The sequence below is a fragment of the Stegostoma tigrinum genome, chromosome 9 (assembly GCF_030684315.1).
Source record: "Stegostoma tigrinum isolate sSteTig4 chromosome 9, sSteTig4.hap1, whole genome shotgun sequence".
Lineage (NCBI taxonomy): Eukaryota > Metazoa > Chordata > Chondrichthyes > Orectolobiformes > Stegostomatidae > Stegostoma > Stegostoma tigrinum.
The window spans coordinates 75,827,801-75,850,944 of record NC_081362.1 but is presented as its reverse complement, the minus strand read 5'-3'; the positions used below and the strand labels follow the sequence as shown (position 1 = coordinate 75,850,944).

The 23,144-nt window shown below is 49.0% G+C and overlaps 2 protein-coding genes across 4 annotated transcripts in view; one reads left to right on the top strand and one right to left on the bottom strand.

The window, feature by feature from the left end:
- The window catches only part of fh (fumarate hydratase), a 54,543-nt gene extending 42,874 nt beyond the window's left edge, over positions 1-11,669 (bottom strand). Inside the window, exon 1 of one of the 2 annotated variants that reach the window (XM_059648643.1) lies at positions 11,496-11,669. In XM_059648643.1, coding sequence (XP_059504626.1) covers positions 11,496-11,570 — 75 coding nt within the window. In that variant the 5' untranslated portion in view covers positions 11,571-11,669. Of the gene's footprint in view, positions 1-6,360; positions 6,551-11,495 lie in introns of those variants that run through there. The other variant, XM_059648642.1, reaches the window with a different exon arrangement.
- A 4,423-nt stretch (positions 11,670-16,092) lies between these two features.
- LOC125454876 (kynurenine 3-monooxygenase) overlaps positions 16,093-23,144 on the top strand; it is a 71,533-nt gene continuing 64,481 nt past the window's right edge. Inside the window, exon 1 of one of the 2 annotated variants that reach the window (XM_059648641.1) lies at positions 16,093-16,156. Coding sequence is in view for 1 of the 2 variants with exons in the window: in XM_059648640.1 (XP_059504623.1) it covers positions 16,500-16,574 (75 nt within the window). In the remaining variant the exon portion in view is untranslated. Of the gene's footprint in view, positions 16,157-16,273; positions 16,575-23,144 lie in introns of those variants that run through there. The other variant, XM_059648640.1, reaches the window with a different exon arrangement.

Sequence of the window (23,144 nt, the reverse complement as noted above, 5' to 3'; positions counted from 1 at the left end):
AGATGTAAAAACAACAGGGTTGCCGCAGTTAACTTTCTGATACTGACTGGGGCTCCCTTACTGCCAGGGACATAGATGCGGCAGAATTGTTAGGTGTATCCAGAAGGATTTCTTGAAACAAAATGTAGATCGTCTAAGTGGGGAAGGGGCCATACTAGACCTTGTATTTGGGAATGAGCCTGGTTGAAAAATCAAAGTTTCAGTGGGGGAGCATTTTGGATACAGTTATCATAATTTCATAAGGTTCATGGTAGTTATGGATAAGAATAAGACTGATCCTCAGGTGAAAGTGCTAAATTGGGGCGGGACTTTTTTCACAAATTTGTTTGAATATTTTCAGGAAGTAATGAAGATGATTGATGAGGGTAGGGGCAGCGGGTGATGTCTACATGAACTTCACTGTAGCACTGACAAGGTCCCACATGCTAGTGGTGAGTAAGTCACATGGGATCCACAGTGAGTTGGGGGATACAAAATTGGCTTAGTCATTAGAAGACAGAGGTAGTTGTGGAGGTGTGTTTTTCTGACTGGAGGTATGGGACCAGTGGTGTTCTTCAAGGATCAGTACTGGGACCTCTGTTAATTGTAATATACATAGGGATGAAAATATAGGTAGTCTGATTATCAAGTTTGTAGATAACATGAAAATTAGTTGAGTGTGGGCAGTTAGGAAAGTTGTCGAAGGATACAGCAGGATGTTGTTCAGATGGAAAGCTGAAAGGAGATATGGTGAATGGAGTTTAATCCAGCAAAGGTGATGCGCTTTGAGAAGTCAAATGCAAGAGAAAAATACACAGTAAATGGCAGGATCCTTCGGATCATTGATATACAGAAGTTCCCTGAAAATTTCAACACAAATACATAAGGTGGTAAAGAAGCAGAGATAATGGGAACTGCAGATGCTGGAGAATCCAAGATAATAAAATGTGAGGCTGGATGAACACAGCAGGCCAAGCAGCATCTCAGGAGCACAAAAGCTGACGTTTCGGGCCGAGACCCTACATCAGAGAGGGGGATGGGGTGAGGGTTCTGGAATAAATAGGGAGAGAGGGGGAGGCGGACCGAAGATGGAGAGAAAAGAAGATAGGTGGAGAGAGTATAGGTGGGGAGGTAGGGAGGGGATAGGTCAGTCCAGGGAAGACGGACAGGTCAAGGAGGTGGGATGAGGTTAGTAGGTGGATGGGGGTGCGGCTTGGGGTGGGAGGAAGGGATGGGTGAGAGCAAGAACAGGTTAGGGAGGCAGAGACAGGTTGGACTGGTTTTGGGATGCAGTGGGTGGAGGGGAAGAGCTGGGCTGGTTGTGTGGTGCAGTGGGGGGAGGGGACGAACTGGGCTGGTTTAGGGATGCAGTTGGGGAAGGGGAGATTTTGAAACTGGTGAAGTCCACATTGATACCATTAGGCTGCAGGGTTCCCAGGCGGAATATGAGTTGCTGTTCCTGCAACCTTCGGGTGGCATCATTGTGGCACTGCAGGAGGCCCGTGATGGACATGTCATCTAAAGAATGGGAGGGGGAGTGGAAATGGTTTGCGACTGGGAGGTGCAGTTGTTTGTTGCGAACCGAGCGGAGGTGTTCTGCAAAGCGGTCTCCAAGCCTCCGCTTGGTTTCCCCAATGTAGAGGAAGCCACACCGGGTACAGTGGATGCAGTATATCACATTGGCAGATATGCAGGTGAACCTCTGCTTAATGTGGAATGTCATCTTGGGGCCTGGGATAGGGGTGAGGGAGGAGGTGTGGGGGCAAGTGTAGCATTTCCTGCGGTTGCAGGGGAAGGTGCCGGGTGTGGTGGGGTTGGAGGGCAGTGTGGAGCGAACAAGGGAGTCACGGAGAGAGTGGTCTCTCCGGAAAGCAGACAGGGGTGGGGATGGAAAAATGTCTTGGGTGGTGGGGTCGGATTGTAGATGGCGGAAGTGTCGGAGGATGATGCGTTGTATCTGGAGGTTGGTGGGGTGGTGTGTGAGAACGAGGGGGATCCTCTTTGGGCGGGTGTGGCGGGGGTGGGGTGTGAGGTGTGAGGGATGTGTTGCGGGAAATACGGGAGACGGGGTCAAGGGCGTTCTCGATCACTGTGGGGGGAAAGTTGCGGTCCTTGAAGAACTTGGACATCTGGGATGTGCGGGAGTGGAATGTCTTATCGTGGGAGCAGATGCGGCGGAGGCGGAGGAATTGGGAATAGGGGATGGAATTTTTGCAGGAGGGTGGGTGGGAGGAGGTGTATTCTAGGTAGCTGTGGGAGTCGGTGGGCTTGAAATGGACATCGGTTACAAGCTGGTTGCCTGAGATGGAGACTGAGAGGTCCAGGAAGGTGAGGAATGTGCTGGAGATGGCACAGGTGAACTGAAGGTTGGGGTGGAAGGTGTTGGTGAAGTGGATGAACTGTTCGAGCTCCTCTGGGGAGCAAGAGGCGGCGCCGATACAGTCATCAATGTACCGGAGGAAGAGGTGGGGTTTGGGGCCTGTGTAGGTGCGGAAGAGGGACTGTTCCACGTAACCTACAAAGAGGCAGGCATAGCTGGGGCCCATGCGGGTGCCCATGGCCACCCCGTTAGTCTGTAGGAAGTGGGAGGAGTCAAAAGAGAAGTTGTTGAGGGGGAGGACGAGTTCGGCTAGGCGGATGAGGGTGTTGGTGGAGGGGGACTGGTCGGGCCTGCGGGACAGGAAGAAGTGGAGGGCCTTGAGGCCATCTACATGCAGAATACAGGTGTATAGGGACTGGACATCCATGGTGAATATGAGGTGTTGGGGGCCAGGGAATTGGAAGTCCTGGAGGAGGTGGAGGGCGTGGGTGGTGTCACGGACGTAGGTGTGGAGTTCCTGGACCAAAGGGGAGAAAATGGAGTCCAGATAGGTGGAGATGAGTTCGGTGGGGCAGGAGCAGGCTGAGACGATGGGTCGACCAGGGCAGGCAGGTTTGTGGATTTTGGGAAGGAGATAGAAACGGGCCGTGCGGGGTTAGGGAACAATGAGGTTGGAGGCTGTGGGTGGGAGGTCCCCTGAGGCGATGAGGTCATGAATGGTGTTGGAGATGATGGTTTGGTGCTTGGGTGTGGGGTCATGATCGAGGGGTCAGTAGGAGGTGGTGTCGGAGAGTTGGCGTCTGTCCTCGGCGATGTAGAGGTCAGTGCGCCATACTACCACTGCGCCACTCTTGTCTGCGGGTTTGATGGTGAGGTTGGAGTTGGAGCGGAGGGAGCGGAGGGCTGCCCGTTCTGCGGGGGAGAGGTTGGAGTGGGTGAGAGGGGTGGAGAGGTTGAGGTGGTTAATGTCTCGACGGCAGTTGGAGATGAAGAGGTCGAGGGAGGGTAGGAGGCCTGGGGGTGGTGTCCAGGAGGAGGACTTGTGTTGGAAGCGGGTAAAGGGGTCAGTGGAGGGAGGGTTAGGTTCCCGGTTGAAGAAGTAGGCATGGAGGCGAAGGCAGCGGAAAAACTGTTCTATGTCCAATCGTGACTGGTATTCATTGATGTGTGGTTGTAGGCGGACAAAGGTGAGCCCCTTACTAAGGAACCCACCTATACTCTCTCCACCTATCTTCATTTCTCTCCATCTTCGGTCCGCCTCCCCCTCTCTCCCTATTTATTCCAGAACCCTCACCCCATCCCCCTCTCTGATGAAGGGTCTGGGCCCAAAACGTCAGCTTTTGTGCTCCTGAGATTCTGCTTGGCCTGCTGTGTTCATCCAGCCTCACATTTTATTATCTTGGTAAAGAAGCATACAGGCTGCTTCTCGCGACACATCCCTCACACCCCGCCCCCGCCACAACCGCCCCAAGAGGATCCCCCTCGTTCTCACACACCACCCTACCAACCTCCGGATACAACGCATTATCCTCCGACACTTCCGCCATTTACAATCCGACCCCACCACCCAAGACATTTTTCCATCCCCACCCCTGTCTGCTTTCCGGAGAGACCACTCTCTCCGTGACTCCCTTGTTCGCTCCACACTGCCCTCCAACCCCACCACACCCGGCACCTTCCCCTGCAACCGCAGGAAATGCTACACTTGTCCCCACACCTCCTCCCTCACCCCCATCCCAGGCCCCAAGATGACATTCCACATTAAGCAGAGGTTCACCTGCACATCTGCCAATGTGGTATACTGCATCCACTGTACCCGGTGCGGCTTTCTCTACATTGGGGAAACCAAGCGGAGGCTTGGGGACCGCTTTGCAGAACACCTCCGCTCAGTTCGCAACAAACAACTGCACCTCCCAGTCGCAAACCATTTCCACTCCCCCTCCCATTCTCTTGATGACATGTCCATCATGGGCCTCCTGCACTGCCACAATGATGCCACCCGAAGGTTGCAGGAACAGCAACTCATATTCCGCCTGGGAACCCTGCAGCCATATGGTATCAATGTGGACTTCACCAGTTTCAAAATCTCCCCTTCCCCCACTGCATCCCTAAACCAGCCCAGTTCATCCCCTCCCCCCACTGCACCACACAACCAGCCCAGCTCTTCCCCCCCACCCACTGCATCCCAAAACCAGTCCAACCTGTCTCTGCCTCCCTAACCGGTTCTTCCTCTCACCCATCCCTTCCTCCCACCCCCAGCCGCACCCCCAGCTACCTACTAACCTCATCCCACCTCCTTGACCTGTCCGTCTTCCCTGGACTGACCTATCCCCTCCCTACCTCCCCACCTACACCCTCTCCACCTATCTTCTTTGCTCTCCATCTTCGGTCCGCCTCCCCCTCTCTCCCTATTTATTCCAGTTCCCTCCCCCCATCCCCCTCTCTGATGAAGGGTCTAGGCCCGAAACGTCAGCTTTTGTGCTCCTGGGATGCTGCTTGGCCTGCTGTGTTCATCCAGCCTCACATTTTATCATCTTGGAATCTCCAGCATCTGCAGTTCCCATTATCTCTGAGGCTGCTTCTCTTCATTGGTCAGGGCACTGGATGTAAAAGTTGGCAAGGCAGGCTACGCTGTATAAAATTTTAATTCGGCCACATTTGCAGCATTGCGTGCAGTTCTGGGTGCCCACACTGCTGGAAGGATGTGGAAAGTTTGGAGAGGGTGAAAAACAGGTGTGCCGGCACAATGGATGGATTAATATGCATTAAGCTATTAAGTGAGGGTGGGCAAATTTGCTTGTACTTGTAACCTTGGGCGGATTTGAAACATGAAGGGTGAAACTGGAGCTGATATCCATGTGGGGTAAGTCCGAGTCATTGGCTGTCACTGAGAAAGGAAATATGGCTGTGAAATTGTGTATTGGCAAACACATCGTCAGACACAAATTTGGATTGTTTTTGTTGGAGTGTTAGAGGCTGAGGAGTGATCTTATAGAAATATATAACATTCCAAGAGGCATGAACAGGATGGAAATGACAAAAAACTATGGGAGCCTTACGTTTAAGGGAGACATGCAAAGAAATCTTCCACGTATAGAGGGTAGCGGGTGCTTGGAAAACACGGCCAGGGGAGGTGGTAGAAGCAAATACGGTAGCAATGTTTAAAAGGCATTTAGACATACATGAACAGATAGGGAACAGAATGACACAGACCATGTACAGACAGATGGGATTAGTTACGAATGGTATTATTTTTCTATGTTCAAGTAAATGGTTTGGCGCGGGGTGGGGGAGATTGGTGGTACTAAAAGCAACTGCAAAAATTCGGCACTTATTTTTAGAAAAAAGTATCGTACACTTCTACAAATGTCACAGCACAACGTCATTCTCTGCAAGAAACCTACTAGTGAAGAAAGATGTCTGCATCCTGTTTCATCCACGTTAGCTTTCCTCGCTGTGGTATTTTTACGGTGATTGCAATACATTTTTCCAAAACCGGCGGAGGAGAGAGAGGGCAACAGTAGAAAAAGAGAAAATAATTCTAAAAATCCTGCCGTGTATCGTTCTTGCTGCAGATACGAATAGAGCTGAAACTGCTGAGGCCTAGTGTTTTCCTGCTTAAGGGTTGAACTCGGAACCACGGGGTTGTAAACTAAATCAAATAGTTTTTTTAAAAATCCACCCTCGTAAAATATGTAATTGAAAGTTCACATAAAGCAGGATTGGGAAATGATTGTTGACACACAATGAGGGGACAGTCTCTCCTCAGGTATCCCCCGCTAAGTTGCTGCCCCTCATGATGGGTCACCTTGTCCAATGGAACGTTCCCCGGAGAAACCCTGGCAACCCCGGCGGGGCCTCAAGCGGGAGCCAGGGTGGGAATTCCTGCAGGACAGAAAAGTGCAAAACAAAAACACACACACAACCAGCACCCATAGCAGAAGTTCTCCGGTGGGTGGAATCGAACCAGCCTATCATGCACTTCCACCCCACTTGCCATTAAAAACCCCTCACTTGGAGCGAGAGGCCGGGTCGGCGTCTTCTACGTGAATTGTACTCACCATTCTTTTGCAGATTGCAACAGCAGCGACAACGGGCTCTAGGCTACCGACCAGGAATGGAGGGGATCGCGCTGCTGGGGTTTTGCTGCGGAACCGATGAAGGTTTCGGAGAATACGGAACATGTTGAGGAGCAAGGCCGGGGAGGGACCAAGGCAGCACACTGGCAGAGGCCAGATTGGGGGAGACCACCAGAGGGAGCAAAAGTACGTAGCAAATTGTAATCTGTCCAGTATTTGCGACCTGAAGAACTTAATTGGATTGAAACTTGAAGATTTGCTTCCGCACCCCATCGAAAAAAATGTAAACATGATTATGTTTTTGTTCTCAGATTCGGAACTGTTAGTTGCATGTTTGAATCCGGACGTTGTGGTTTTGCCCAATTGCATTATTAATAAAACTCAAAAGTCGACAAAAGTCTCATTATTGCTACCACGGATCGAATTAGGTTTGTCCTGACTGGAGACTGACACGAAAGGTTTGGGGACCTGATACGCATACTTTGTTCTACATTGCAGTCATTACATTTACAAGTTATTTCTTCAAATTTAGTAAAATAAATGTTGAAACATTTGATCAATATTGGGAAGGCGAATACTGCTGTGATTACTCAATATGAGAATGTTTTGTCCAAAGTAAAATTATCCACTTTCCTCTGGTAGAATATGCCAGTTTTGACCATGTTGCTTAACCACTTGTATTAGGAAAGAAGTATAGTTCCTTCGAGAAGGGTCACAGGATTCGAAACTTTAACTTTTCTCTCCAGATGTTCCAGACTTGCTCAGTTTCTTCAGCACTAGTGATAATGGGAACTGCAGATGCTGGAGAATCCAAGATAATAAAATGTGAGGCTGGATGAACACAGCAGGCCCAGCAGCATCTCAGGAGCACAAAAGCTGATGTTTTGGACCTAGACCCTTCATCAGCGAGGTGGATGGGGTGAGGGTTCTGGAATAAATAGGGGGAGAGGGGGAGGCGGACCGAAGATGGAGAGAAAAGAAGATAGGTGGAGAGGAGAGTATAGGTGGGGAGGTAGGGAGGGGATAAGTCAGTCCAGGGAAGACGGACAGGTCAAGGAGGTGGGATGAGGTTAGTAGGTAGGAGATGGAGGTGCGGCTTGGGGTGGGAGGAAGGGATGGGTGAGAGGAAGAACAGGTTAGGGAGGCAGAGCCAGGCTGGACAGGTTTGGGGATGCAGTGGGTGGAGGGGAAGAGCTGGGCTGGTTGTGTGGTGCGGTGGGGGGAGGGGACGAACTGGGCTGGTTTTGGGATGCTGTCGGGGAAGGGGAGATTTTGAAGCTGGTGAAGTCCACGTTGATACCATTGGGCTGCAGGGTTCCCAAGCGGAATATGAGTTGCTGTTCCTGCAACCTTCGGGTGGCATCCTTGTGGCACTGCAGGAGGCCCATGATGGACATGTCATCTAAAGAATGGGAGGGGGAGTGGAAATGGCTCGCGACTGGGAGGTGCAGTTGTTTATTGCGAACCGAGCGGAGGTGTTCTGCAAAGTGGTCCCCAAGCCTCCGCTTGGTTTCCCCAATGTAGAGGAAGCCAAACTGGGTACAATGGGTACCGTATACCACGTTGGCAGATGTGCAGGTGAACCTCTGCTTAATATGGAAAGTCATCTTGGGGCCTGGGATAGGGGTGAGGGAAGAGGTGTGGGGGCAAGTGTAGCATTTCCTGCGGTTGCAGGGGAAGGTGCCGGGTGTGGTGGGGTTGAAGGGCAGTGTGGAGCGAACAAGGGAGTCACGGAGAGAGTGGTCTCTCCGGAAAGCAGACAGGGGTGGGGATGCAAAAATGTCTTGGGTGGTGGGGTCGGATTGTAGATGGTGGAAGTGTCGGAGGATGATGCGTTGTATCCGGAGGTTGGTGGAGTGGTGTGTGAGAACGAGGGGGATCCTCTTTTGGGTGGTTGTGGCAGGGGCGGGGTGAGAGGGATGTGTTGTGAGAAATGCCAGACATGCGGTCAAGGGCGTTCTCAACCACTGTGGGGGGAAAGTTGTGGTCCTTGAAGAACTTGGACATCTGGGATGTGTGGGAGTGGAATGCCTCATCGTGGGAGCAGATGCGGCGAAGGCGGAGGAATTGGGAATAGGGGATGGAATTTTTGCAGGAGGGTGGGTGGGAGAAGGTGTATTCTAGGTAGCTGTGGGAGACGGTGGGCTTGAAATGGACATCAGTTACAAGCTGGTTGCCTGAGATGGAGACTGAGAGGTCCAGGAAGGTGAGGGATGTGCTGGAGATGGCACAGGTGTAATGAAGATTGGGGTGGAAGGTGTTGGTGAAGTGGATGAACTGTTCGAGCTCCTCTGGGGAGCAAGAGGGGGCACCGATACAGTCATCAATGTAACGGAGGAAGAGGTGGGGTTTGGGGCCTGTGTGGGTGCGGAAGAGGGACTGTTCCACATAATCTACAAAGAGGTAGGCATAGCTGGGGCCCATGTGGGCACCCATGGCCACCCCCTTTGTCTGTAGGAAGTGGGAGGAATCAAAAGAGAAATTGTTGAGGTTGAGGACGAGTTTGGCTAGGCGGATGAGGGTGTTGGTGGAGGGGGACTGGTCGGGCCTGCGGGACAGGAAGAAGCGGAGGGCTTTGAGGCCATCTGCATGCAGAATACAGGTGTATAGGGACTGGACGTGCATGGTGAAAATGAGGTGTTGGGGGCCAGGGAATTGGAAGTTCTGGAGGAGGTGGAGGGCGTGGGTGGTGTCACAGACGTAGGTAGGGAGTTCCTGGACCAAAGGGGAGAAAATGGAGTCCAGATAGGTGGAGATGAGTTCGGCGGGGCAGGAACAGGCTGAGACAAAGGGTCGACCAGGGCAGGCAGGTTTGTGGATTTTGGGAAAGAGATAGAAACGTGCCGTGCGGTGTTGGGGAACAATGAGGTTGGAAAAAAAAACCTCATCACCTCAGGGGACCTCCCACCCACAGCAAAGTAAAAAAACGTGGAACAGTCCCTCTTCCGCACCTGCACAGGCCCCAAACCCCACCTCTTCCTCCGTTACATTGATGACTGTATCGGCACTGCCCCTTGCTCCCCAGAGGAGCTTGAACATTTCATCCTCTTCACCAACACGTTCCACCCCAACCTTCAGTTCACCTGTGCCATCTCCAACACATCCCTCACCTTCCTGGACATCTCAGTCTCCATCTCAGGCAATCAGCTCGTCAACGATGTCCATTTCAAGCCCACCGACTCCCACAGCTACCTAGAATATACCTCCTCCCACCCACCCTCCTGCAAAAATTCCATCCCCTATTCCCAATTCCTCCGCCTCAGCCGCACCTGCTCCCACGATGAGGCATTCCACTCCCGCACATCCCAGACGTCCAAGTTCTTCAAGGACCGCAACTTTCCCCCCACAGTGGTCGAGAACACCCTTGACCGCTTCTCCCGCATTTCCCGCAACACATCCCTCACACCCCGTCCCCGCCACAACCTCCCAAAGAGGATCCCCCTCATTCTCACACACCACCCCACCAACCTCCGGATACAACACATCATCCTCCGACACTTCCGCCATCTACAATCCGACCCCACCGCCCAAGACATTTTTCCATCCCCACCCTTGTCTGCTTTCCGGAGAGACCACTCTCTCCGTGACTCCCTTGTTCGCTCCACACTGCCCTCCAACCCCACAACACCGGGCACCTTCCCCTGCAACCACAGAAAATGCTGCACTTGCCCCCACACCTCCTCCCTCACCCCTATCCCAGGCCCCAAGATGACTTTCCATTTTAAGCAGAGGTTCACCTGCACATCTGCCAATGTGGTATACTGTATCCACTGTACCCGTTGTAGCTTCATCTACATTGGGAAACCAAGCGGAGGCTTGGGGACCACTTTGCAGAACACCTCCACTCGGTTCGCAATAAACAACTGCACCTCCCAGTCGCGAACCATTTTAACTCACCCTCCCATTCCTCAGACGACATGTCCACCTGGGCCTCCTGCAGTGCCACAATGATGCCACCCGAAGGTTGCAGGAACAGCAACTCATATTCCGCTTGGGAACGCTGTGGCCCAATGGTATCAATGTGGACTTCACAAGCTTAAAAATCTCCACTTCACCCACCACATCACAAAAGAGCCCAGCTCGCCCCCTCCCCTCACTGCATCCCAAAACCAGCCCAGCTCGTTCCCGCCTCCCTAACCTGTTCTTCCTCTCACCTATCCCCTCCTCCCATCTCAAGCCGCACCTCCATCTCCTACCTACTAACCTCATCCCACCTCCTTGACCTGTCCATCCTCCCCAGACTGACCTATCCCCTCCCCGCCTCTCCACCTATACTCTCCTCTCCACCTATCTTCTCCTCTATCCATCGTCGGTCTGCCTCTCCCTATTTATTTCAGAACCCTCTCCCCATCCCCCTCTCTGAGCAAGGGTCTAGGCCCGAAACGTCAGCTTTTGTGCTCCTGAGATGCTGCTTGGCCTGCTGTGTTCATCCAGCTTCACACTTTGTTATCCTGGATGCTCCAGCATCTGCAGTTCCCCTTATCTCTAAGCAAAATTGCATGGCATTTGGTTGGATCAATTTATCCAATTTGATGTGAAATCAGTGGGTTTGTGGTGCATGGACTGGTCTTTTTTCATGCTGTATAACTTGTGCACTGCAGGGCAGTGAAAAACTGGAATTCACTTTCAAAAGGTGATCTATGGATCAAAGGTCCATGACATCGTCGCAACTTTAATAGTTTGAGTGATAAGGGTATTGAGGGATAAGGGTCAAAGACAAGCAAACTGTCTTAATACATAGTACTGCTTGTCTAAATCGAGTTTGGGAAATTCATGGTGGAAACATTTCTACGAAAAGAGAAAATACGTATTTCAGATAATACTACATTTGCCCCACCCAATCCATTGTGACTGCAATGTTTATATAATTTTCTCAGGTTTTTGCCTATGAATTTCGCATGGGCCGAAGGGCCTGTTTCCATGCTCTTGTTACTCTACTACTCTATGTTCGGTTCGGCGTAACCTGCAATTCACTCGGTTTGAGGTCTAACATTAAAGTTGCACTTTGACCCTCGCGGGGGGCGACGATCAGCCAGAATGAAAACATTCGCTGATTTACTGCAAACAGATACTTGATTCCCTCTTTTACAAAGGACAAAAAATGGAAGAATCCTTACTAAGCCACCACCAACAATCGCCACTCTCTTTGTCTCCTCTCCGTCACAAGTTGTTGAACTGGATGGCGATGACATTTTTGCAGACGGAGATTTGATTTCTCCTGCTTCAGTTGCAAAAGTCGTCTTGAATTTTCCTCACTCTGGGACTATATTTCACCACTCGGTCTGATTCCAATGGAATCAACGTTTTTGAAACTCCAGACCTCTCATTGGCCAAAACTATATTTCCACTCCCTTTTCCCAGAGCCGCACAAACTCACATTGCGGTGATTTCAGTTAAGTAAACATTTGCGAGCAACAGCGTTAAACTTTAAACCCGCAGAACTGGTAGTAATTTTGTAATTACTGACTATCCCCCTCCGCATTCCAGATGCAGGGGTAATAGGAATAAAAACAGAAAATGCTTGAAACACTCAACATATCAAGCAGAACCTTTCTGACTGTCCAGACCAGGTCCGGTCCAAAAACTGCGTCCAGCCCGCTCTACCTCAGGAGAGAATACCACGAGGGGAAAAAGGAGAGAGGAAGCAGTGACGAAAACGGGAACTAAACAGGAGTTGAGGTGCTGCAGTTGGACTGTCCTGTGTAACAATATCTCTGAACAGATGTTTATTCAAATATATTCAAAATATTTTCTCAGACACAAGTGTGATCCACTAAAATCTTGTGTTATTCTAAGAAGGGAGGCGATGAGAGATTATGTCCATTATCAAAGAAACTATTAAAAAATGCTGAAGAAACTGAGACAATAAAATGTGGGGCTGGATGAACACAGCAGGCCCAGCAGCATCTCTGGAGCACAAAAGCTGACGTTTCAGGCCTAGACCCTTCATCAGAGAGGGGGATGGGGAGAGGGAACTGGAATAAATAGGGAGAGAAGGGGAGGCGGACCAAAGATGGAGAGAAAAGAAGATAGGTGGAGAGGAGAGTATAGGTGGGGAGGTAGGGAGGGGATAGGTCAGTTTAGGGAAGACGGACAGGTCAAGGAGGTGGGATGAGGTTAGTAGGTAGGAGATGGTGGTTTGGCTTGGGGTGGGAGGAAGGGATGGGTGAGAGGAAGAACAGGTTAGGGAGGCAGAGACAGGCTGGACTGGTTTTGGGAAGCAGTGGGTGGAGGGGAAGAGCTGGGCTGGTTTTGGGATGCGGTCGGGGAAAGGGAGATTTTGAAGCTTGTGAAGTCCACATTGATACCATTGGGCTGCAGGGTTCCCAAGCGGAATATGAGTTGCTGTTCCTGCAACCTTCGGGTGGCATCATTATGGCACTGCAGGAGGCCCATGATGGACATGTCATCTAAAGAATGGGAGGGGGAGTGGAACTGGTTTGCAACTGGGAGGTGCAGTTGTTTATTGCGAACTGAGCGGAGGTGTTCTGCAAAGCGGCCCCCAAGCCTCTGCTTGGTTTCCCCAATGTAGAGCAAGCTACAACGGGTACAGTGGATACAGTATACCACATTGGCAGATGTGCAGGTGAACATCTGCTTAATATGGAACGTCATCTTGGAGCCTGGGATGGGTGTCAGGTAGAGGGTGTGGGGGCAAGTGCAGCATTTCCTGTGATTGCAGGGGAAGGTGCCAGGTGTGGTGGGGTTGGAGGGCACTGTGGAGCGAACAAGGGAGTCACAGAGAGAGTGGTCTCTCCGGAAAGCAGACAAGGTTGGGGATGGAAAAATGTCTTGGGTGGTGGGGTCGGAGGATGATGCGTTGTATCGAAGGTTGGTGGGGTGGTGTGTGCGAACGAGGGTGATCCTCTTTGGGCGGTTGTGGCGGGGGCGGACTGTGAGGGATGTTTTGCGGGAAACGTGGGACACGCGGTCAAGGGCGTTCTCGACCACTGCGGGGGGGAAAGTTGCGGTCCTTGAAGAACTTGGACATCTGGGATGTGCAGGAGTGGAATGCCTGATCATGGGAGCAGATGCTGCGGAGGCGGAGGAATTGGGAATGGGGATGGAATTTTTGCAGGAGGGTGGGTGGGAGGAGGTGTATTCTAGGTAGCTGTGGGAGTCAGTGGGCTTGAAATGGACATCAGTTACAAGCTGTTTTCCTGAGATGGAGACTGAGAGGTCCAGGAAGGTGAGGGATGTGCTGGAGATGGCCCAGGTGTAATGAAGATTGGGGTGGAAGGTGTTGGTGAAGTGGATGAACTGTTCGAGCTCCTCTGGGGATCAAGAGACGGTGCCGATACAGTCATCAATGTAACGGAGGAAGAGGTGGGGTTTGGGGCCTGTGTAGGTGCGGAAGTGGGACCGTTCCACGTAACCTACAAAGTGGCAGGCATAGCTGGGGCCCATGTGGGCACCCATGGCCACCCCTTTTGTCTGTAGGAAGTGGGAGGAATCGAAAGAGAAGTTGTTGAGGGTGAGGACGAGTTTGGCTAGGTGGATGAGGGTGTTGGTGGAGGGAGACTGGTCGGGCCTGCGGGACAGGAAGAAGCGGAGGGCCTTGAGGCCATCTGCATGCGGAATACAGGTGTATAGGGACTGGACGTGCATGGTGAATATGAGGTGTTGGGGGCCAGGGAATTGGAAGTTCTGGAGGAGGTGGAGGGCGTGGGTGGTGTCACGGACGTAGGGAGGGAGTTCCTGGACCAAAAGGGAGAAAATGGAGTCCAGATAGGTGGAGATGAGTTCGGCGGGGCAGGAACAGGCTGAGACAATGGGTCGACCAGGGCAGGCAGGTTTGTGGATTTTGAGGAGATAGAAACGTGCCGTGCGGTGTTGGGGAACAATGAGATTGGAAAAAAAAACCTCGTCACCTCAGGGGACCTCCCACCCACACAAAGAAAAAAAAAGTGGAACAGTCCCTCTTCCGCACCGACACAGGCCCCAAACCCCACCTCTTCCTCTGTTACATTGATGACTGTATCGGCGCTGCCTCTTGCTCCCCAGAGGAGCTCGAACAGTTCATCCTCTTCACCAACACCTTCCACCCCAACCTTCAGTTCACCCGTGCCATCTCCAGCACATCCCTCACCTTCCTGGACATCTCCGTCTCCATCTCAGGCAACCAGCTGGTAACTGATGTCCAGTTCAAGCCCACCGACTCCCACAGCTACCTAGAATACACCTTCTCCCACCCACCCTCCTGCAAAAATTCCATCCCCTATTCCGAATTTCTCCGGCTCCGCCGCATCTCTCCCACGATGAGGCATTCCACTCCCGCACATCCCAGATGTCCAAGTTCTTCAAGGACTGCAACTTTCCCACCACAGTGGTCGAGAACGCCCTTGACCGCGTGTCCCGCATTTCCCGCAACACATCCCTCACACCCCGCCCCTGCCACAACCTCCCAAAGAGGATCCCCCTCGTTCTCACACACCACCCCACCAACCTCCGGATACAGCGCATCATCCTCCGACACTTCCGCCATCTACAATCTGACCCCACCGCCCAAGACATTTTTCCATCCCCACCCCTGTCTGCTTTCCAGAGAGACCCCTCTCTCCGTGACTCCCTTGTTCGCTCCACACTGCCCTCCAACCCCACCACACCCGGCAACTTCCCCTGCAACCACAGGAAATGCTGCGCTTGCCCCCACACCCCCTACCTCAGCCCATCCCAGTCCCCAAGATGACTTTCCGTATTAACCAGATTTTCACCTGCACATTTGCCAATGTGGTATACTGTATCCACTGTACCCTGTGTGGCTTCCTCTACATTGGGGAAACCAAGCGGAGGCTTGGCGACCACTTTGCAGAACACCTCTGCTCGGTTCGCAATAAACAACTGCACCTCTCAGGCGCGAACCATTTTAACTCCCCCTCCCATTCCTCAGATGATATGTCCATCCTGGGCCTCCTGCAGTGCCATAATGATGCCACCCGAAGGTTGCAGGAACAGCAACTCATATGCCGCTTGGGAACCCTGCAGCCCAATGGTATCAATGTGGACTTCACAAGCTTCAAAATCTCCCCTTCACCCACCACATTCCAAAAGAGCCCAGCTCACCCCCCCCCCACTGCATCCCAAAACCAGCCCAGCTCGTTCCCGCCTCCCTAACCTGTTCTTCCTCTCACCTATCCCCTCCTCCCATCTCAAGCCGCACATCCATCTCCTACCTACTAACCTCATCCCGCCTCTTTGACCTGTCCGTCCTCCCCGGACTGACCGATCCCCACCCCGTCTCTCATACCTATACTCTCCTCTCCACCTATCTTCTCCTCTATTCATCGTCGGTCTACCTCCCCCTCTCTCCCTATTTATTCCAGTTCCCTCTCCCCATCCCCCTCTCTGATGAAGGGTCTAGGCCTGAAACGTCAGCTTTTGTGCTCCTGAGATGCTCCTTGGCCTGCTGTGTTCATCCAGCCCCACATTTTATTATCTCACATTTTATTGTCTCAGTTTCTTCAACATTTTTTAATAGTTTCTTTGATAATGGACATAATCTCTCATCGCCTCCCTTCTTAGAATAACACAAGATTTTAGTGGATCACACTTGTGTCTGAGAAAATATTTTGAATATATTTGAATAAACATCTGTTCAGAGATATTGTTACACAGGACAGTCCAACTGCAGCACCTCAACTCCTGTTTAGTTCCCGTTTTCGTCACTGCTTCCTCTCTCCTTTTTCCCCTCGTGGTATTCTCTCCTGAGGTAGAGCGGGCTGGACGCAGTTTTTGGACCGGACCTGGCCTGGACAGTCAGAAAGGTTCTGCTTGATATGTTGAGTGTTTCAAGCATTTTCTGTTTTTATTCCTATTAGCCCTGCATCTGGAATGCGGAGGGGGATAGTCAGTAATTACAAAATTACTACCAGTTCTGCGGGTTTAAAGTTTAACGCTGTTGCTCGCAAATGTTTACTTAACTGAAATCACCGCAATGTGAGTTTGTGCGGCTCTGGGAAAAGGGAGTGGAAATATAGTTTTGGCCAATGAGAGGTCTGGAGTTTCAAAAACGTTGATTCCATTGGAATCAGACCGAGTGGTGAAATATAGTCCCAGAGTGAGGAAAATTCAAGACGACTTTTGCAACTGAAGCAGGAGAAATCAAATCTCCGTCTGCAAAAATGTCATCGCCATCCAGTTCAACAACTTGTGACGGAGAGGAGACAAAGAGAGTGGCGATTGTTGGTGGTGGCTTAGTAAGGATTCTTCCATTTTTTGTCCTTTGTAAAAGAGGGAATCAAGTATCTGTTTGCAGTAAATCAGCGAATGTTTTCATTCTGGCTGATCGTCGCCCCCCGCGAGGGTCAAAGTGCAACTTTAATGTTAGACCTCAAACCGAGTGAATTGCAGGTTACGCCGAACCGAACATAGAGTAGTAGAGTAACAAGAGCATGGAAACAGGCCCTTCGGCCCATGCGAAATTCATAGGCAAAAACCTGAGAAAATTATATAAACATTGCAGTCACAATGGATTGGGTGGGGCAAATGTAGTATTATCTGAAATACGTATCTCTTTTCGTAGAAATGTTTCCACCATGAATTTCCCAAACTCGATTTAGACAAGCAGTACTATGTATTAAGACAGTTTGCTTGTCTTTGACCCTTATCCCTCAATACCCTTATCACTCAAACTATTAAAGTTGCGACGATGTCATGGACCTTTGATCCATAGATCACCTTTTGAAAGTGAATTCCAGTTTTTCACTGCCCTGCAGTGCACAAGTTATACAGCATGAAAACAGACCAGTCCATTCACCACAAACCCACTGATTTCACATCAAATTGGATAAATTGATCCAACCAAATGCCATGCAATTTTGCTTAGAGATAAGGGGAACTGCAGATGCTGGAGCATCCAGGATAACAAAGTGTGAAGCTGGATGAACACAGCAGGCCAAGCAGCATCTCAGGAGCACAAAAGCTGACGTTTTGGGCCTAGACCCTTGCTCAGAGAGGGGGATGGGCAGAGGGAACTGGAATAAATAGGGAGAGAGGGGGAGGGAGACCGACGATGGATAGAGGAGAAGATAGGTTGGGAGGAGAGTATAGGTGGAGAGGCGGGGAGGGGATAGGTCAGTCCGGGGAGGACGGACTGGTCAAGGAGGCGGGATGAGGTTAGTATGTAGGAGATGGAGGTGCGGCTTGAGATGGGAGGAGGGGATAGGTGAGAGGAAGAACAGGTTAGGGAGGCGGGAACGAGCTGGGCTGGATTTGGGATGCAGTGGGGGGAGCGGACTGGCTGGGCTCTTTTGGGATGCGGTGGGTGAAGGGGAGATTTTTAAGCTTGTGAAGTCCACATTGATACCATTGGGCCACAGGGTTCCCAAGTGGAATATGAGTTGCTGTTCCTGCAACCTTCGGGTGGCATCATTATGGCACTGCAGAAGGCCCATGATGGACATCCCGTCTAAGGATTGAGAGGGGGAGTTAAAATGGTTCGCGACTGGGAGGTGCAGTTGTTTATTGCGAACCGAGTGGAGGTGTTCTGCAAAGTGGTTCCCAAGCCTCTGCTTGTTTTTCCAATGTAGAGGAAGCTACAACGGGTACAGTGGATACAGTATACCACATTGGCAGATGTGCAGGTGAACCTCTGCTTAATATGGAAAGTCATCTTGGGGCCTGGGATAGGGGTGAGGGAGGAGGTGTGGGGGCAGGTGTAGCATTTCCTGTGGTTGCAGGGGAAGGTGCCAGATGTGGTGGGGTTGGAGGGCAGTGTGGAGCGGACAAGGGAGTCACGGAGAGCGTGGTCTCTCCAGGAGGCCGACAAGGTTGGGGATGAAAAAATGTCTTGGGTGGTCAGATCGGATTGTAGATGATGGAAGCATCGGAGGATGATGCATTGTGTCCAGCGGGCTGTGAGGGATGTGTTGCGGTAAATGCGGGAGACATGGTCAGGGGTGTTCTCGACCACTGCGGGGGGGATGTTGCGGTCCTTGAAGAACTTGGACATCTGGGATGTGTGGGAGTGGAACGCCCCATCCTGGGAGCAGATCCGGTGGAGACGAAGGAATTGGGAATAGGGGATGGAATTTTTGTAGGAGGTTGGGTGGTAGGAGGTGTATTCTAGGTAGCTGTGGGAGTCGATGGGCTTGAAATGGACATCAGTTTCTTGCTGGTTGCCTGAGATGGAGATGGAGTGGCCCAGGAAGGTGAGAGATGTGTTGGAAATGGCCCACGTGAACTTGAGGTTGCGGTGGAAGGTGTTGGTGAAGTGGATGAACTGTTTGTGCTCCTCTTGGGAGCAAGAGGTGGTGCCGATACACTCATCAATGTAATGGAGGAAGAGGTGGGAGTTGGGGCCAGTGCAGGACTTCACAAGCTTCAAAATCTCCCCCTCCCCCACTGCATCCCAAAACTAGTCCAGCTCGTCCCTTCCTCCCACTTCATCCCAAAACCAGCCCAGCTTGTCCCCGCCTCCCTAACCTGTTCTTATCTCACCTATACCCTCCTCCCACCTCAAACCGCACCTCCATTTCCTACCTACTAACCTCATCCCGCCCCCTTGACCTGCCCGTCCTCCCCGGACTGACCTATCCCCTCCCCACCTCCCCACCTACACTCTCCTCTCCACCTATCTTCTCCTCTATCTATCTTCGGTCCGCCTCCCCCTCTCTCCCTATTTATATCAGAACCCTCACCCCACCCCCTCTGTGATGAAGGGTCCAGCCCTGAACTGTCAGCTTTTGTGCTCCTAAGATGCTGCTTGGCCTGCTGTGTTCATCCAGCTCCACACTTTGTTATCTCAGTGCATCTTAAATGTTTTTCTTCACTAAGCCTACTTGGAGAGCATCTTCCAATCCTGTGACCACGACAATCGAGCAACACAAATGTACCAAATAGACAAGGAGCACCAACTACTGCAATTTCACGTCCAAGCCTCTCCCAGTTCATTCAGGCATTCAAAATATATCGGTATGTTCAGTGTCACCTGGTTAAAATCCTAAAACTACCTCACTGATGGCATTGTGCGACTACCTAATCTGGATGGACTGTAGTGGTTCAAGAAGGCAGCTCACCCACACCACCTTCTCAAGGGCAATTAGGGATTGCCAATAGACGCTGGCCCACACTCCATGAATGAATTTTAAAAAATTCTTAATTTTATTTTTGTAGTTTTATCAATTTATTTAATTTGCTCAATCTCTGACTTTGCTGCAACTGTTATTTTGAGGTCTACATTGTGTATCATTCATTGCAGCAATTATTTTGTCTGAATATTGCTGTAATTAAACAGACCTTAGTTTAAATCAAAGTGTGCTGTGTTCAGTATTTTTTAAGTGTAGGAACTGATCTTATCATAAAAATAATTATCTGTAAACATTTGGGGTAGTTATATACTGCATTAATTAGGACAATATGAACAAATGCATCTGTCTTCCCAGGCAAGCTAACAATTGATTGTAGCAAGATCAACAGTTGCATCAGATGTTGAGATCTGTAACCTACATGAATAGGAATAATCAACTAATTAACCTGAGCATGGATGGAGACTGGCTAACTAATAGAAGGCAGAGAGTTGGGATAAATAGAAAATTTTCAGGACGGCAGCTTGTAACTGTGGAAACAAACGTAGAACCATTAAAACAGTAGCTTGGCTCACTATTAAAATAACCTCAAAATTCAGTGCTTAACTTGGCGAGAGAATATTGTCTTTGGACATTCAAGTCATTAAGGCATATTATAAATAATTATGGGCTTGGCATTGGATCCTTATGACACTCCACTCCACTCGCTACATTTTGAAAATGCCCCCTTACCCCAAATCTTTATTCTTATTAGTTAGACAATTGTTCATCCATGCTAATATTCTACAATCAAAACCATAGATTCTAATATTATTAAGTAGCCTCATGTGTGGTGCCTTTATTGAATGCCATTTTGAAAGCCAAATATATTACATCTCCTCAAGGAATGCTAATAAAATTGTCAGGCATGGTTTCCTCTTCATGAAACCATACTGACTCTGCTCAATTTTATGTTAAGTGTTTCTCAGTATCCTAGCAGTATATCCTTTATAACAGGAGCTCTAGCATTTCCCAATGTCAAATGGAGCTGACCTGTAGTTGCCTTTTTTTGCCTCTCTTTTGATATAGGGAGTGTCTCATTGGCTGACTTTCAATGCTGTGGGAATTTTCCAGAATCGAATTATTATTGGAAGATTACAACAAGTGCATCCATTATTTTGGTAGTTACTTCCTTCACAATCCTAGGATGTAAACCATCACGTACGGGAGACATTTCAGCTTTTAGCCCCATTAGCTTCCCAATTACTGTTTCTCTAGTGATACTAATTTCATTTGTTTATTCCATGCCTCTCCCCCACCTTTAGCCTCTTGATTGTTTAGTATGTTTGGAATGCCAATAGATTCCTGCACAATGAAGAATGATGCAATATATTTATTAAGCGTCTCTGCCATTTCTGGCTTTCTCATTATTATTTTCTTTGCCTCATTCTCTGAGAGGCCTGTGCTCACTTTGGTCTCTCTTTATACATTTAAAGCAGCTAATACAGTCTATTTTTAAATCATTTGCTAGTTTCCCCTCATAGTTTATTTTCTTCATCCTTGTTGTTTTCGAAATGTTTTGGGTTTTAAAACTTTTCCAATTCTCTTGCTTACCACTTATCTTTGACAGATTATATCTCCTTTCTTTCAGTTTGATGCTATGCTTGACTTCCTTTGTTATGTATGGTTGGATTATCCCCTTCCTAGAATCCTTCTTTCTTATTGGGATTTATAGTCTTGTGAATAAAGAGCTACTTTCTCTGTGATTCGTCAACTATTATTTTCTGTTAAACTCCTTGGCCAGCTCACTCCAGCCCACTATGCCCTTTATCTGTATTATTTATCCTTAAATTGATTCTGACCCAAGTTTCTTACTCCAAAAATGAATAATGAATTCTGCGATATTATGGTCACTATTCCCTGGAGGATTTTTACTCTGAGACTGTTTATTAAATCTGTCTTGATTTTGCAATTCTAGATCCAGAATAGATTGTTCTCTGGTTATCTACAACATTTTGTTTCCGGAAATTGTCCCAAATGCACTCTGAATTCTTCCTCATGGTTTTCTTTGCCAATTTGATTTTCTGAATCTACATGATGATTAAAGTCACCCATGATTAATGTGCTGCCTTTTTTTAAAACCAGACTTATTATCTCCTGAAGCTACTTTTAGAGAGCCAATAGATTATTCCCACCAGTGTTGCCTTCCCCTTATTATTGCTTTCTCCACTCATATGGATTCTACATTTTCTAATCAAAGGTCATTTCTTTCCACCATACTTATTCTATCTCATTCTAAAAAAACTACTCCACCACTCCTCTCTTCTGCCTGTACTTTTGAAAAATCACATACCACTGAATATGTAGTTTCTGGCTTTAATTTTCTTGTAACCATGTCTGTGTAATGGCTATAAGATCATATTCAACAACCTCTATTTGTACCATCAATTTTGTTCTTTGTTCCAAATACTGTGCTCATTAACTAAAGATCCATTAATTTTGCCATTTTACAATTTTTTTCTCCCTTTGACCCTATCTACTGCTACTGTATTTTTATGTTTTTATACTCTCTCCCTTCTGGTCCACTTGGGTATTATTATCAAAATAATTGCCCCTACAATGCAGCCACATCCTTCAGCTTTTAAAGCCTCTGTATCTCCTTGTCAGAGACTTTCTCCCTTCTAGTTAACCTAAAGACCTGTCTGCAGCCTGTGTAATTTGATTCACCAGAACACTGATCTTAGAATGGTTCAAATCAAATCCTGTCCAACTGCAGCAACTTCCTGCTACCCGAGTAATAGTGATGGTTCTTCATGAACTGAAACCCATCCCACCCACATCGATCTTTGTAATGCCCATTTAACCTGCTTTTATTCACTCTGTGCCAGTTTTCCTGCAGCCTAGGTAGTAATCGTTAGATTATTACTTTGGGTGTTCTGCCTATCAATTTAGCTCCTCACTGTTCAACATCTTTCAGCAGAATATCCTTTCCATTCCTATCAATACTGTTAATACCATCATGGATGGTGACAACTTTGATCCCACCCCTCCCACTTCACATTCTTCTTCAGCCCCAAGGAGGTATCCTTAATCTTGGCATTAGGCAAACAACACAGCTCTCCGGACTCAGACTCTCAGTTAGTAAAAAACAGTATCTACTGTCTGAATAATACTGTCCCCTACCATTACTATGTTCCTACTTCTTCCCACATTCGAATGACTCCTTGTTTCATGGTGTTGTTGTCAGTCCACTTATCGTCCCTGCTGTTGTTCACATGTCTTACAAGAGTCTTGTAACTGTTGGACAATAACAGGAACAGGGGACCTTCGAACGCCTCCCTTCGGGTCACCATGCCAGCCTCACTTAATAATTATAACTTCTATCTTTGATCGCAGAGCAGGTTTGAATTGCCTAATCTAAATGTGTGACCACCTCCTGGAGCCAATTGTCCAGGTAACTTTCCCCTCTTGGATGCACTGCAATGTCCACAGTTTGGACTCTTTTTCCTCAACTTGAATTTGAAGTTACTTGAGTGGAAAATACTTCTTACAGATGTGTTTGCAGTGGATCTCCTTGGTTTCCAACAGATCCCACATTCCAGTTTTAATCAGGCTGCTCTTTCAGTGTACCTCTTTGAAATTTACTCATCTGCAAGTTCACAACTACAGAATTTTGAACTGGGGATATTATTTAACTTTCAACTCCTAATTGCAATCTAAATTAGATTAAATTTGATTTGCAAGATTTAGACACTTTTGTAT